Raw genomic sequence first — 11,388 nt, 5'->3', positions numbered from 1 at the left:
GGCATGCACTGGACACAACACAAGTACGAATCAGTGGAATTGAATTGAAATTTCAAATTTGGGAAGAATTTAATTGAAAATGAAAATTAAAATTGGGTCGAATTGAAACTCAAATTCAAACTTCATATTCATTAAAATGGCATGAATAATATAGTTTGCGCCAAAAGTAGCTTACAATATATTTTTACAAAAAAACATAGAAAAAGTGGATAGTGGCCACCGCCGCCGCCGAACCCTAATGGCAATCCTAATCGTGGGTGGGGTTGATGAAGACTGGCCGCGGCCATGGCCATGGCCAATCATTGTCTTGTGGTGACGACCCGTTGCGCGGCGGCGGTGTCCAAGCGCGTGATGGCGTTTCCCGGAACATGGAGGTCCACGTCCACTTCTGCTCCTCTAGGCCAGGTGGCAGCAGCTCCACCCGCTCCTCCGGCTCCTGCTCCGGCTCCGAGTGCTGCTGCGCCACCTCTGCCGCCTCCATTGGCGTGCCGCGGAGGACATCGAAGATCCCCAGCCAACGATTGAGCTCGTTGGTGTCGACGGTCTCGAGGGAGTTTTCCACCGCTTGCATGAAGTTGGGGTCCTCCTCGCCATTGTACTACTAGGCCTCCTCCTTCACCATGCTTGGTAGTGGTGGCGGTGGAGTACGAACGGACGGCGACCCAATATGTAGGGAGGCAGGCCGACGGAGCGCGCGTGTGCCTCGAGGCGAAGGTGGAGCCGTGCGAGCAATTCGTGGTGGAGGAGGATCACGTCGATGGTGCTCGCCATTTGGTAAGAACCTCATCAGGGGAGCGGCCCCTCCATAATTCCCACCGGTCTTCGGGGTTCTTCGGCACACTAAGGGGGCTGACTCCCTGCACACTCTGCGGCGAGCCTGACCGACCACGCCGGCTTGTCGACGCTGAACGCAGGATCCACCTTCTTATCGGCGGGGAGCTCCATCCACTTCTTGTGGACGAGGAGTTCCATCTCGGCGCTCCCTTCGTCAGGGACAAGCTTACTTTTGAACATTAATTTTTCAACTGAAATATTAAACAAACACTTTTGGATGCATAGTTTACGAACTCACTTTTATGTGAAAGTTTCTTTACATAAACTTATGTATGGACTGTTTATGTACAACAATACTCTATAAATCATCTATGGAATATCATAATTTGTGTACGTACAATTATTTTCATCTGATCTGTTTAGTGCATCAAGAGTATTTCTTTTAAGATATATAATCATGAAAAACATTCTAAATTAAGAATTGATGCGACATATAGAATGGAGACATTCCGGACTGCATCCAAGAAAATATTATTATTTGGATGAATAATTAACTTCTTATGAATTTTTAAGCCTTTTAAGTTTGTGTACATTAATTGGAGCATTGACTTGTCTTTGCTTGCCTCCACCACTGTTCACCGCAGTTCCAATGATTGCAGCTTCCTGCCTTCCTCATCATCATCATCATCATCATCATCACCATCAGTCGTTGATCATCCTTGCTTGCTTTTTTTTCGCGTGGAAGTAATTAGTTTGTGAGAAAAAAAAACTACAAGAATTACTTGCCAGGTAAAAAGAAGTGGGTGATGCATCATATGAGTCCGTTAGAACAGACTTGCAAACTTAACATTTTGCTTATATTTATATTAGATGCCATAGCATACCATGCACCGGTTGAACAAAAAGGAAATTTCCATGTCAAAGTATGCAAATTGTAAACAAACGAAAACCCTCGACACACTGTTGTCCATGAAAGCTTAAACCCAGATGAATTGGGGCGCTCCTCCATGAAAGCTTAAATTCATGTATACACGGTGGAAGTTGGCCATCTTATTATATATTCTGCAAAGTAGCGGGTCGGGCGCGGGCGCGGGCAGACCGGCTGGGCTTAGTGCTGTCCAGGCAGCTTGTCCTTGATCTTGTCCATCATACTCTTGTTCTCACCGGTGCTGTCAGTGCCGGTGTGTCCCGACTTCCCGTAGTTGCCATCGGTGGTGGCTGTGGTGGCATGCGTCTTCGAGCCGGTCATTCCAATGGTGTGCTGGTGGTCACCGTGGCCACCGGGAAGCTTCTCCTTGATGTTCTCGACGACGCCCTTCTTCTCGCCGGTGTCGGTGCCTGTGCCGGTAACTCCGGTGTGTCCTTGCTGCCCGTATGTGCCACCGGTGGCCTGCTGGTGATCACCATGGCCACCGGGGAGCTTCTCCGTGATGCTCTCCACGACGCCCTTCTTCTCGCCTGCGCCGTGCCCCTGGTGCTCCATCTTGCCCTCAACTTGTCCCTAGGGAAATCTGACACTGGTTCTGTTGTTTGCTTGTCCTGGTTGTGTGAGGAAGGTGGCTGTGTAAAGCAAGTGCAGCACGAGGCGCTATTTATAGGCCGTTGGAGGGTGGATAAAGCACCACGTGTGCTCTTGTGAGTGGATGGGCAGGTGACTGCCGACTAGCTCATAAAGTGGGGTGGTTGGATGGACGAGTCGCCGCGGCATGCAGTGCAGGGCGCGACGTGCGCTCGCATGAGTGGCTGCCGACCTGACAATAAAGAGGAGCCCACTTGTTTTTTTTCCACTTTTATAATTTGCCACAACATGTCTCGCTGACAGGTGGTGGTCAGTGTGGCAAATAATAAAGGATTTAAAATATCACCCTCCAAGGCACAGGGCGCGTCCCCGTCACCGTGCAAACCATATTTTTTTAATGCGCGGGATATTTTTCACAGATCTTAGAACAATTCCTACAGACTGCATGAATGCTAAAGAAAAATCTTGATGTTCTTGATTTTGTGCTTTGGGTTTAAAAGTTTTGTAATTCTAAATATTGTTTCACACGCACCTTGAATTGCTATTTCCAGCAGCGGACAGTCCAAACTTTTTTTTAGGAACTTGAAAAACCTTCCATGAAACAAAAAAGCGCCGCGATATCGCTGGCTACTCGATCCACTCCGAGATCGGCACACTCGCCCGAAAGGCGTAACCGTAGCAAAGACAAGTACAGATTTTCTTGAGGGTCAAAGCAATTGCTTTATTACCGAACCATGTTAGGCATATAGCCTAAAACAGGCCCGGCCACAGATGCCGGGATATCAACCTCCCACACAGTGGGTTCGTTAACATTACAATCATAGCCAAGCTTAGCTAGTTCGTGGGCAGCACGGTTGGCGTCTCTTCTACAAGCAAGAACTTCACATTTTGAGAACCATAGCCACATTTGGACCTTCAGATCTTCCAGGATCGATGCATACGCCGTGAAGCTTGGCTCCTTCTGCACGAGTGCAACCTGCAGCAACTGTGAGTCCGTTTCTATGCATATCCTGATCGCTCCCAGATGTGTGGATAGCTCCCCCGCTGCCGTGGCTGCTTGTAGTTCAGCTGCGAAGGCATCATAGACATGCTCACTCTTCCCAGCCATGCAAGCTACCACATCCCCGGCATGGTCTCGGGCAATGATCCCCCAGGCAGAGTGGGCGCTTCCCGGCATATGCGCTTCATCGATATTGAACTTAAGGGTCCCGTCCTCTGGTGGTAGCCATGTGGACGCCCCTTTTGTGCTCTGTTGTTTCTGCTTGCCCACAATATCCCAATATTCCGTAGTGGCAAGTTTGGTTCTATGCACGAGCTCCCCTGGCTGCATTCTCTTCTCATTCTTCCTAGCCCTATTCCGCTCATTCCACCACTCCCATCAGAAATGCAGGATCTGAACTCTGTCCTCCATTTTCAACATCCATAGGTGATCCAAGACATCTCCAACCACATTGTATCTTTCTAGCTCACTTCTTACAGCTTCCATGCCCATTGCACGCCACACCCTCTTCACTTCTTTACATCGTACAAACAGGTGCCCACCATTCTCGGCGTTCGTGTGACATAGCAGACAGCCAGTATCCTCAATCTCCACCCCCCCCCCTCGCCGCAAGGTTGGTACGCAGAGCAAGTGAGTTGTGTGCTAGTCGTCATGTGAACATATTGATCTTGCTTTGGCACGGCATCTTCCAAATACGGCTCCAGAACGTGCTTTCGCAAGCGTCCAGCGACCCATGCACATCTCCGCTCCTGCCTGCCTCCAGCTCATGTGTGATCTCATGCATTTTGACATGGAGTTTATATGCCTGTTTCACTGAATGCACACCCTTCTCGTCGAAGTTCCATGCGATGAAGTCTTGCATGCCGTCTCTCAGCGGGATCCCAAGGATCAAGCTTGCATCTTGAGGGACGAAGATATCCCTCACCAGGTCATCATCTCATTGCCCAGTTAGCGGGTTTATGAGCTCATGTACTTTATCCAGCAGGACCCCGTTCCTCGGCATTTGTACTTGTCGCGACCAAGCTCTAGGCAGCCAGGGATCCTCCCATATGTTAACTTGTTTCCCATCACCAATGCGCCAAATGTAACCTTGTTTCACCAGCTCCAGTCCATGAAGTAAACTCCTCCACGTGTACGAGATGCCGTCCTTCGCTGCTGCGTTCAGAATATTGCCGTCGGGGTAGTACTCAGCCTTAAGAAATTGTGCGCATAGGCTCTCTGGCCTTTGGATGAGACGCCATATCTGCCTTGACAACATCCCAATGTTGAAGGAATGAATATCTCTGAACCCTAGACTTCCATGCGCCTTAGACTATGTCAGTTTTGGCCACCCAGTCCAGTGGATCTTGGACTCATTATCCTGTTGGCTCCACCAGAATTTTGCAATGAGTGAACTTATCTCCTCGCAAAGAGTCTTTGTGAGATAGAAGCATGACATGGCATATGTTGGGATGGCTTGCGCTACTGCTTTAACAAGCACTTCCTTCCCGACCTTGTCAAGAAGCCTCTCCTTCCAACCTTGCATACGTCGCCAAATGGCGTCTTTGATGTCTGCAAAAACATGTTTGCGTGATTTTCCCACATACACTGGCAGCCCAAGGTATCGTTCGTTCCATGTCTCACATGAAATACCCGTTTCTTGCTTCACAATTTCCTTGTGCTCTGCTCGGGTGTTGGCGCTAAACATTATGGCACTCTTCTCTGTGTTAATGCATTGACCAGAGCATTCCTCATATAGGTCCAGAATTCTTTTGAGCTCGCTGGCTTCATCCCTATCAGCTTTGATCATTAGGACATAGTCATCCGCAAAGAAGAGATGAGTGATAGCTGGTGCCCCTTGGCACATACGGACACCCGATAGCCTCCCCTCTCGCTCGGCAGCATGCAGCAGTGCTGATAATCCCTCGGCACATATGACAAATAGATACGGCGAGAGAGGATCCACTACAAAAAAATACACTTCCGTGATGATACATGTTTGTCACAGTAGGTCGTGTTTTTTGTCAGGCATGTACATCCATGACAAATTTATGAAAGAATTAAGATAGTCATACCTGTGCTGTCGTAGAAGTGTTCCATGACATTATCAAAATTATCATCACGGAAGTGTCCACTTCCATGACGATAAATCGCGCGTCACAGAAGTGCTTTCGTCAAGGGTGACCGACACGTGACATCCACTGTAACGGAACGCCGTTAAGCTATCAGGTCGGGTTTTGGATCCGATAACCCGTTAACAGCCCCGACCAATGGGGATTTTCCACGTGTAAAATCATCATTGGGTAGAGGAAACACGTGTTGGCTCATCGTTGGGACAGATGTCATCTACTCACTGGACAGAAGGCGCTTATGATACGTCGACACGTGGCACGACCCAACATTGGTCCATTCCTGTGAAAAGGCCGGCCCGTTTGACTTGGTCAAAAGCTGGCGGGCCGGTCCATGGAAAGCCTGTTAACGGCAATGTTCGCATATAGCCCATTTACAGCCCGCTAACCCAAGACCCGTTATGCCCTATCCAAATTAGGCCCAGTAGCGTCATTTGGGCCATCCAATATGATTCCAGCCCGTTTTCAATTCTGGCCCATGTATAGCCCATGACGTCTTTCGGCCCATATGAGGCCCTTTGTAACTCTTGGCCCATTAGCAGCCCGTGCTGAAACTGGCCTGTAATGAACAGTGTATTACTTTACACCCATTAACGGCCCGTGGTGAAACTGGCCCGTAATGAACAGTGTATCACTTTATACCCATTAATGGCCCGTTATTCCGTTGGGCCGTTTCCAGCCCAGGTTAACTTTCGGCCTTCCGAGGGCCAATTTATTCTTGGTCTCATTTGCAGCATTCGGTTACTTACGGCCCGTTACTATCATTTTCTGCTTGTGGGCCAAATTCAACCCGTCGTTACAGTCGGCTCGTTTGTGGACCATTAGTCTGTTGGGCCATTTTCATAGCATCACCAAATACGGCCTATTAACGGCCCATTATGGTCATCCCATAAAATGTACGATTTCCATTAAAGGCCCGTCTATGGCCCATTAAAGGCCCGTACAAGACCCATAAATGAGTCGGCAGCCCATGGATCCTACGAGACGTAGAAGTCCCATGGATCCTACGAGACGTAGAAGGCCCATGGATCCGACGGCCCGTGAAGGGCCATGGTCAGGCGAGTTGGCCCCCATTTGAACGATATAGCATATTCAAAGAATTATCCTACTCAATACTATCACCTCTAAAAAGCATACACTATACAACAAAGAGATCAAGGCATAGAAAGGTAGAATAATCCTACACTATACAATAAAGAAATTACAGCTGATTATACCCACTGGGCATTATGGTTTGGCACAGGTGATAATAAAGCATACACAAATAGCAAATTACATACACTGGGAAAATACAGCTCATACATCATGGACGCGCATCAACTTAACTCCATTTGAATTATAATCTCTTCAGAAAATAGGATTGGCCGTATTTAGATAGCACAAATTTCAGTCTGCAAAATCTCCAATTCCTTCATGGTTACCTCAGTGTCTTGTTTTATTTTTTTGACTCCTGCATCTAATACCTGCATGTCCAGTCTCAACTTGTTAATTATACGTTGACAATCTGTTGGGGAACGTAGTAATTTCAAAAAATTTCCTACGCACACACAAGATCATGGTGATGCATAGCAACGAGAGGGAAGAGTGTGATCTACGTACCCTTGTAGATCGACAACGGAAGCGTTTGGTTGATGTAGTCGTACGTCTCCACGGCCCGACCGATCAAGTATCGAAACTACGACACCTCCGAGTTTTAGCACACGTTCAGCTCGATGACGATCCCCGGACTCCGATCCAGCAAAGTGTCGGGGAAGAGTTCCGTCAGCACGACGGCGTGGTGACGATCTTGATGTACTACTGTCGCAGGGCTTCGCCTAAGCACCGCTACAAGTCTCGTCAAAGACAGGTATATTGTACGCACATATAGATCTTACTGGTTATTGAACAGTCGGTCAAAGTCAGTAAGACGAGGGAAGTCAGTAGACGATCCAGAAGGTTTAGAACATGCAAATGAACCTCTCAACAGATGCATGACAGAATATTTTGGAAAACCGAAGGTACCGTTTGTATTGCAGAATTGTATTTTCATTACTATCTTATGTGAAAGCCGAGCTTACTAACAATATTTAAGTTATGAAATAGGCTTATTTTGCGTTAAATAAGGATAAAAACCATTGGATTACATGTGTTTTGCACACTAGAAAGAAAGAGTTCCAAATTCTTGGTTCTTTGAGGGGGGAAGTAAATATCTCTGAAGCATTCAGGAAATTCGTTGAAAATTTTGTAAGTTGCGTATTCATGTGTGTACAATTAACCATATAATTTGTTTACCGTATGTAGTCAACGTGTTCATATTTTTTTGTCAGAGAGAGCAACTTGCAGGAGATATTTAAGATGCAAATGACAGTGCTATTATGTCATTCCCGGATGTGTCCGCATGGCCTATAGTCCCTACGACATGCCTCAACAAGAAGAAGGGTGAGTTACATGTGCCATGTGCTTTTGAAATATGTTGATTGATCAAGTGTTATATTACTTAACGTGCTTTCAAAATTGCACTTATGTTTTTTTAACATAGAAACTCATGTGGACTATTCGTCCTTCGCTGTTTTCAATACTGGGACGGAGAAAATTTATTGCTCCTATTTCTCAGGTGAGTACATTTTAAGTATGAAAAATTAGTACATTATATCATATATAAGTGATGAAAATAATATTATTTTTATTACTTTTCAGGAATCTATTGATAGTTCGAGAGAAAGAATGATAGCCGGAATTATTCTGTCCCCCGAAAATAAGCTTACAAAAGTGAAGAACAAAGTAATTCGACTTGCGAAGAGGAAACAAAAATAAAAATATTATAAGACAATTCAACGTGATTGTCGAAATATTATTTGTTCATGACTGAGAATTGTGTGTGGATGCTTTATTTTTTTATGTGAGTTTCAAATATTTTTAACATGTCAAGTTTATATTACCTAGCAAATTTATTAAAAATACATTTTATCATTTTTTATTTTACTATTTAATGTATAATTTATGTTCAATGAGTGTTCTCGCGAATATATGAGTTGTGGTTTTAAAATAATCCGATGATATATGATGACGATATCTCAGAGGCGAGCGCCGCCCGCGCCGCACGTTTGCCGCTACATGGCGCACGTGGGCCGCGTCATCTGCCAGCGGGAGCGCGCTGCGCGTCGCCCCAGGGTTGGCCGTTGCTGGCGCCGAGGCTGATTCTACCTCGTCCCGCGTGCGCCTCTCTATGCCCGAGGGCGGCGTCAGCCTCGGGATCGCCCCCGCGGCGCCTGCTGGCGGCTGTGCAGCGCCTCGGGATCGCCGTCCGCGGCGCCTACTGGCGCCTGTTAACGTTATTTTTTTAAAATTAAAGCAATCATCGGCTGTGTAGCGCCTCTGATCGCCCAACATGCATGATTTATTGACAAAGTCATATATTTGTACGAATATATATATAATACATATCATATTATATTTGTATACGCATATCATATTATAACGTAAAATTTGTAGGTCGCATATCATATTAAAAACGAGTATAGTGCCAACAAATATGACATAAGTAAACACCCATTACAAGTCTTCCGTATCAATGTAACGAAACAAATATGTAAATACTATTCTTTAAGACAACCAAATAAATCGTCAACTGTAATCAGAAGTTGTTCTTTTTATTCAAACATTTCTTTGCTATGATCATCATGCCATGTTTCTGCATAGAAATATTGTAATATACGTCAAAATTTTGTAAAGTATTAACTAAACAAGAAAAGAACGTTAATAAAATGATGTGCACATACTTTGGATTCTGAGGACAATTGTTGAAATGACCTTTTTCTCTGCATAAACCGCATAGACGTACATGTTTCTCGTCAAAACCTTTGGGTCTACCATTTGTAGTCACGCCAGGTTCCTTACCATGGCCTTTGTTATTCTGCCCTTTCGGTGCTCCTTTCGTATTGATTTTTTCTGGATCACCAACAAAAACATGATTTTGATTCGGCACAAAAGCATCATCATGTGCAACTGTATGCTGTCTCACATAATCTTCCTCCTCAACATCCTTATTTGCTATCACATCCTCCAGAGCAGCCTTCAGTTTATCAAATAGAAATGGTTTATGACATGCCGCATGATTTGCTTCCGCAGACAAAATAGTCAACTCATTGTACTTAGTTCTCTCCTCAGTTCCTGCCCATCCCCATGCGAAGAGATCGCTAGTGCGTTTCACGGGCAGTCCACCTCTATCATTCTTGCTGAATCTTCGTAGCACTAAGCACCTAGGTAAGTCCTGCACGTTCAACCTGGCTAAAACATAAAGAACATGCTTGCATGGAAGACCTTTACGTTTCATACTATCACAACTGCACTTCACTGTTTCTTATGAATTACTAGGTGTATAGTCCACTTTGAATCTCAGTTGCCTGTTATTTTTCCATGCCACTATGAATCTCCTACTGACGGCTCCACTCAGTCTATCTATGATCTCAAAATCCGCTGCCTTCTTCATTTCTTTCTGCAAGAGGTAAAAGTTCACCGCAGTGAACTCACGGGCAGCGGCTTTTTCAATGCATTTGAAGTCGTCGAGTACTGCTACAGGGAGTGTCTGTGTGGACAGGCAGTCGTCGTGTGACTCGTTCTCACGGAGCCGAACAATGCAGTTCTCATAATGCACAACCATATCAACAATTGTGATGCCAGAGTCAAGATGCATATGAAGGCAAGAGTTCAGACTCTCGCTCCTCTGGTTACTCCGCATACCAAGGAAGAACCCACCGGTGAGATATGATGCAGCCCAAAGCCTTTTCTTCCGGTACATCCTACGCAACCATGTTTCAGTTTTTTCCGACTCCCATTTAGCTCTAAAAGCTGCCCATCTCGCCTCAAACTCATCATGTGTAGTGGCATAATAAATAAGAGACCTGAACTCCTTAAGGGACTTGTGGTGGAGGTGTTTCTGCATGTTTTTCTCAATATGTCACGAACAAAGTCGATGCCACACGTCAGTAAGGACCTTCCTTACGGCCCTTATCATGGCTGCGTCTCCGTCAGTAATTACAGACCTCGGCTTCTTCTGACAATGAGCTCTTAAGAAGGTATGCAACAACCAAACGTATGTATCCTCCGTCTCATCTGACACAACTGCACAACCGATCACAGTGGTGCAACGATGATTGTTTAGACCAACAAAAGGTATGAATGGCATTCCGTACCTATTCATCTTGTAAGTGTTGTCGAAGACGATTACATCACCAAAGTCAAGGTAATCCCGACGTGACTAAGAATCACACCAGAACATGTTCTTCAGCTTTCCTTCTGTGTCAACAGTGTGCTCAAAGAAAAAGTCTGGATCCCTTGTCTTTCTCGTCATCATGATACCAATTGCAGTGTCCGCATCACCCTTTGCTAGCAACTTCATTTTCTCCCTATAACACATGTTATAAAGCTTCCTCCTCCCGAAACCAGCCAGTGCATATGACCCATACCTACTAACGAAGTTGTCATAAATCCAATGTTTTTTGAGCCCAGCACCTGCCATTGCTAAGATCTCGAGCTTCTGGTATTCCTTTATATGATTATGAGATCGAAGATATATAACTTCATCTGGTCTAGCAAGAGTGTGACTATGATCATCGCTGAAACTACTGACATACCAAATGGAGCGCCCTCTGTCAACCTTCACAGTTAGATGGGCCTCACAATAGCACCGAGTCTCCGCTCTTAGCCTGCGCTTCTTCCCTTCCATGGTACAAAACTTGGCCTGTCGTTTCCCAGACCTTGAACAGAGAAACCTCCTCAACCGCCTACGTGCGTCGATACCCTTACTATATTTCAAGTTGTCCCTCCTAATGCTGAAGCCTCGCTTTTTCGCATAGTCGTTATAGAAATCATATGCCTCCTCGTCTGTCCTGAACGTCGTGGACATCACCGTCCAATGCCTGTCCAGTGATTCTTGCTGGTATTCATCGTACCCAGTATCAAAATTGCACTCATCACCATCGGCATCATCGTCGTTTTCGCACGCGTCA

At 45.7% G+C, this 11,388-nt stretch overlaps 1 protein-coding gene and 1 pseudogene across 1 annotated transcript; both read right to left on the bottom strand.

Moving 5' to 3' along the window:
* Positions 1 to 1,613: 1,613 nt before the first annotated feature.
* LOC125520736 (dehydrin DHN3) lies at positions 1,614 to 2,356 on the bottom strand. Its single transcript, XM_048685735.2, has one exon. It carries the CDS (start codon positions 2,255 to 2,257, stop codon positions 1,883 to 1,885), a length of 375 nt encoding a protein of 124 aa, XP_048541692.2. The 5' UTR covers positions 2,258 to 2,356; the 3' UTR covers positions 1,614 to 1,882.
* Positions 2,357 to 4,230: 1,874 nt separating this feature from the next.
* Positions 4,231 to 11,011, bottom strand: LOC147962661 (protein FAR1-RELATED SEQUENCE 5-like; annotated as a pseudogene).
* Between the last annotated feature and the right edge of the window lie 377 nt (positions 11,012 to 11,388).

This window comes from Triticum urartu, chromosome 7A (assembly GCF_056163025.1).
Source record: "Triticum urartu cultivar PI428250 chromosome 7A, HENAU_Tu73, whole genome shotgun sequence".
Classification (NCBI taxonomy): Eukaryota; Viridiplantae; Streptophyta; class Magnoliopsida; order Poales; family Poaceae; genus Triticum; species Triticum urartu.
This window is presented reverse-complemented; position numbering and strand designations above follow the sequence as displayed.

What these genes read in the sequence shown, in the direction of transcription:
- LOC125520736 (XM_048685735.2), bottom strand. Translation starts at nt 2,257, where the DNA reads ATGGAGCACCAGGGGCACGGCGCAGGCGAGAAGAAGGGCGTCGTGGAG.